The sequence below is a fragment of the Colobus angolensis genome, unplaced genomic scaffold (genome assembly GCF_000951035.1).
Source record: "Colobus angolensis palliatus isolate OR3802 unplaced genomic scaffold, Cang.pa_1.0 Scaffold44, whole genome shotgun sequence".
Classification (NCBI taxonomy): domain Eukaryota; kingdom Metazoa; phylum Chordata; class Mammalia; order Primates; family Cercopithecidae; genus Colobus; species Colobus angolensis.
Window position 1 is genome coordinate 1,406,371 of NW_012117821.1, and position 4,514 is coordinate 1,410,884.

Here is a 4,514-nt window from a genome sequence, read left to right on the forward strand (position 1 = left end):
CCACCGCGCCCGGCCCTTTCCATATTATTATTATTATTATTATTTATTTAGTTAGTTAGTTGTTTGGAGACGGAGTCTCGCTGTCACCCAGGCTGGAGGCAGTGGCATGATCCCGGGTCACCACAACCTCTACCTCCCAGGTTCAAGCAATTCTCCTGCTTCAGCCTCTGGAGTAGCTGGGATTACAGGTGCCTGCCACCATGACCAGCTAATTTTTGTATTTTTAGTAGAGATGAGGTTTCACCATGTTGGCCAGGCTGGTCTTGAACTCCTGGCCTCAAGTGATCCACCCGCCTCAGCCTCCCAAAGTGTTGGGATTATAGGCATGACCTGCCCAGCCAAATTATGCAAACTATTTTAAAGAACAATGATTTTCACAGAGCTATCGTGATTTTGATTTTATGTAGTGTTTGAAATTCAACTAGAGCTCATTAAACACTTCTGTGAAAATGAAATGCCTTGTAATCCTTGCGCTCCACATCCGCTGGTCCCAGGACACACAGCCAAGTGGCCACGCCCTTCACTCAGTGCGGGAACCCACCCAGCCCTGCAGTCAGAGACGTGAAGGGTCAGGCTGGGCCACTCTGCCACCAACCACAGCACCGAGGTCATCGGGTAGCTCTCTGGCGCCACCCCTCGGACATTCAGCCCTCCCTGAAGCTCGTGACCACGGCCAGCTACCCGACTCCTCCTGCCCCCCAGATGAGACCCTCACTTTCTGTTTGGGGGATGTGGGGCCAGGCATGGAGGAGGCTCTCCTGGGGCTCAGGCCTAGAGTCTTCCCAGCATTGCCAGCTCTGAACCCTGAGCCCTTCTTCTGCGCCCTGTTCTCTATCTTGTGGGTCTCCGGGACGTGGGGCTGGAGTAGGGGCAGGCAATGCAAGGGTATGACCTCCTGGGCCCTTCTCCTTCCCAGGTCCCAGCAGTCAGGGCCCCTGCCTCTCCTTCCCACCCCACCTGACTTGCCTGCCCTCCTGGGGTCAAGCAGCTGAGTAAACGGGTGGGCACGGCAGGGTGAGCCCCGCCTGTGGGATGGGGACCCCATTGGAGCAGCTGCTGGCTCCTCCCTGCCCCCACCCAGGCCATGTGCATTGGGACCAACTCCAAGGTGCCTTCTCTTCCCACCCCTGCCCACTGTGGCCGATCAGTGGCTGATCCCTGGACTTTGAGTTCCTAGGGGGAGGGACCAGCCCACCTGGTGGCCCCAGGGCCTGGCACACAGTGGGCCTTCAAAAATGTTTATCGGCCGGGCGCGGTGGCTCAAGCCTGTAATCCCAGCACTTTGGGAGGCCGAGACGGGCGGATCACGAGGTCAGGAGATCGAGACCATCCTGGCTAACACAGTGAAACCCCGTCTCTACTAAAAATACAAAAAAAAAAACTAGCCGGGCGAGGTGGCGGGCGCCTGTAGTCCCAGCTACTCGGGAGGCTGAGGCAGGAGAATGGCGTAAACCCGGGAGGTGGAGCTTGCAGTGAGCTGAGATCTGGCCACTGCACTCCAGTCGGGGCGACAGAGCGAGACTCTGCCTCAAAAAAAAAAAAAAAAAAATGTTTATCAAACAAATGCCAGGGGCCGCAGGCAGGGCCTGAGAGGAACAGCTCAGCGGCCAGGTCCAGGCCCAGTGTGGCCAAGCCTTGCCTGGTTCCTGACTCTCTGGCCCTAGCCCAGGGGCTGCCCTGAGGGCAGAGTTTGCCCACCTCTACATTCTGCTCTGCTTCCTGGTTTCAGGGGGGACGTGGGAGTGGATGAGGTGTGCAGAGAGTGCAGTGGCTGTGGGTGGACAACACCAACTGCTGCCACCGACACGGGCCAGCTGGTGCCAGCTCGGCTCGGAAGAGGCCAAAATGGGCAGTGATGGGAGACAGCAGGCCTCCCACGGGGACGGAGGAGCAGCCCGGGGACTGCAGGACAATGGCCCAGGCAAAAGCAGCCTTGGAGTGAGGCTGGACGCCCCCAGATCCCAGCAGGGCACAAGGTGGGCGTGTGCCAGAGAGGATCTTGCCTCCCCAAATCCCAAGAGCCTCTGAAATTGGCCCAGTGCCCACTGTGTGGGCTCCAGCCAACAGGGAGCCCCAGGCTTTTAAAGAGGTGGGGCGGGGGCGGAGAGGGCCTTGGTGGTACTGGCGCTGGTCCAGAGTGGATAGAAAAGAGTCAGGGAGGGGTCTGAGACATTTAATAAGAAGGTACCTCTCCACCCACTGTCCTCTGCGGCAGCCGGCAGAATATCCCCCACCCCAAGTGGCAGGGCCCTGATCTGAGGCTGGGGGCTCACGGAGGATGGGCAGCAGGCATCCCACCGGTGGGGTCATCTCTCAGGGCACTGACTTCTCAGCACTGGAGCTGTGCGCCAGCCTCACCTCCTCACTTCTGCAGCAGAGACGAGACTCAGCCGGTGGCAATGGCCCCCCTCACCGCGCCGCCATGCTTGCCCTGCTGTGCACTCACCGTCCAGGACGTGGAACTGGTCTGCAGCCTCACAGAAGCCTGGGGGCCCAAGGCAGGGGTCAGGCTGGACATCAGCCCAGAGAGTAGGGGTGGCTGAGCCGGGGACCTGCTGGGGACACTCACCATACTTAGGGAAGTAGAAGATCTGGTCCTCAGTCAGGTGGGCCTCCCGGACCCGCTGCTCAAACCCACTCAGGACCGAGTCGCTCACAGGGAGTGAGCGGGCTGCGGGGCAGACAGGGCTCCTGGGGTCCCAGCACCAGGCGGTGTGGAATGGGGTCTGTGTGTCCCCTGCCCCCTCGGGGCCCTCCCCCTGCCCCCACACCAGGTCTGTCTGTCACTGCTGCTCCCTGGGCGCCTGCTTAGCAGGAGGGTCAGGATGGGAGGGAGGAAGGGTGTGTCTCCCTGGGCTCAACCAGCCCCCCGGGATGGCCCAGTGAGTGTGCAGAGCTTGAGCGCCTGCCTGGTCACGGAGGCCGGCCCCCACATACCGTAGAGCTTTACTGACAGCTGCCCCGCCCGCTCCAGGTACAGGACAGCGAAACTCTGGTAGTCGGTCTCAGCGACAACCACATGCACAGCCCCTCCGGCGCCTCGGGCTGGGGCAGAGCCATGGCAGCCACGTCAGAGAGCCACGGCAGCTGCGTCACCACCCACCCACATGCCCTGCGGTCCCTGCCTCACCTTGAAGCAGGAAGCGGCCGAGGACCCCTGTGTCTCCATAGAGCTGGCGCACCTGCCAGCAGATCCCATCCCTGGGGGGGGCGAGGAGGAGGCACCGCAGGCTGGGGGACCCCAACCAGGAACCCTAGTCCAGGCCACAGTCGGGGTGGGGTCAGGGGCCAGGGCAGGGCTGAAGTCCGGGGGCTGAGAGGAGGGTTGGGGTTAGGGTGCAGGGCTGCTCTGGGACTCACAGCTTTCGGAAGGTGCTGACAGCCATGGCTTTGTCCTGGGGAGCCACGTGCAGTGTGGTGGCCTCGGCCCGGTGGCCCTGCTCCTGCAGGAAACGGCAGGCAGAGCCCACAGCCACAAGGAGCCAGGTCCCTGCAAACTGGGGGCAGGCCATGGGAGGACTCGAGGGCACTGTGGGAGGGCCCCTCACCTGCCTCCCTCTACCCCCAAAACAACTTCACCTGCCTCCCTCTACACCCCCCATAACTTCACCTGCTTCCCTCTCCCCGCCAACAACTTCTACCTGCCTCCCTCTACCCCCTACAACGTCACCCTCTCCCCTGCCACATACAACTTCTACCTGCCTCCCTCTACCGCCTACAACTTCACCCTCTCCCTCCGCCACACACAACTTCTACCTGCCTCACTCTGCCGCCCCCCACAACTTCACGTTCCTCCCTCTACCCCCCACAACTTCTACCTGCTGAGCATCAAAATTGGCCTTGGGCTGGATTGTGCTGATGGGGGATGGGGGCCGGGGTGGCCTCTGAGGCCTCTGGCCCAGCGAGCCAGCTGCCAGAAGCAGAGTCAAGAGGATCGCAGACCCAGGGGGCAGCATGGTGGCGGCGGCAGGGTGGCAGGACTGTGGGAGGCCAAGGGTAGCACCACCAAGTCCCAGGACAGAGTCTACTGTGCAGTCACAGAGCCCGGCCCAGGAAGTCCATGTCCATCCCTTGCCTCCCTAACTCCAGCCCTGGGCCAGCCCTACATCCCACCCCCAGCTTTCTCGTGAGCCCAGCTTCGATCTGCACTTCCCGGCAGGGCCCTGGCACCATGTCCTATGTACAAAGTCCGAGTTGACCTCTGGTTGTTTATCTATTTCTCCTGCACCCTTGATTTCCACTGACAGTCCTTAGCCCTTTGCACATTATCTTCCTTAAACCATCACCCAGTGGTCTTATCTCTATGACCAACGTCACGGGGTTCATGAAGTCACTTGTTCAGGGCCCGGAAACAAGGAGCGCCGGAGGCGGGTCCCGAACCATCAGTCTTTGAGTGTCGCCCGCAGCCCCGCCCACGACCGCCGCTCGCTGGCCACAAGGGGCGCTGTTCCCAACGCGCCCGAGTGCGCGCAGGCGCACGAAGAAAAGCCGGCCGGGCAGCCGAGGCCCGAGGC

General features: G+C 61.4%; 1 protein-coding gene across 1 annotated transcript; it reads right to left on the bottom strand.

Moving 5' to 3' along the window:
• Nucleotides 1–2,159: 2,159 nt before the first annotated feature.
• Nucleotides 2,160–4,023, bottom strand: C8G (complement component 8, gamma polypeptide). Its single transcript, XM_011957272.1, has 7 exons — nucleotides 3,819–4,023; nucleotides 3,361–3,497; nucleotides 3,131–3,201; nucleotides 2,938–3,045; nucleotides 2,570–2,671; nucleotides 2,447–2,485; nucleotides 2,160–2,368 (listed from the first exon to the last, which is right to left on the bottom strand). The coding sequence occupies exons 1-7, from the start codon at nucleotides 3,954–3,956 to the stop codon at nucleotides 2,355–2,357; spliced, it is 609 nt and encodes a 202-aa protein (XP_011812662.1). The 5' UTR covers nucleotides 3,957–4,023; the 3' UTR covers nucleotides 2,160–2,354.
• Nucleotides 4,024–4,514: the final 491 nt, after the last annotated feature.

What these genes read in the sequence shown, in the direction of transcription:
- C8G (XM_011957272.1), bottom strand. Translation starts at nt 3,956, where the DNA reads ATGCTGCCCCCTGGGTCTGCGATCCTCTTGACTCTGCTTCTGGCAGCT. An exon ending in CCAATTTTGATGCTCAGCAG is followed by an intron (nt 3,498 to 3,818) that starts GTAGAAGTTGTG and finishes GCCTGCCCCCAG; the next exon opens with TTTGCAGGGACCTGGCTCCT. An exon ending in CTTCTACTTCCCTAAGTATG is followed by an intron (nt 2,486 to 2,569) that starts GTGAGTGTCCCC and finishes TTGGGCCCCCAG; the next exon opens with GCTTCTGTGAGGCTGCAGAC.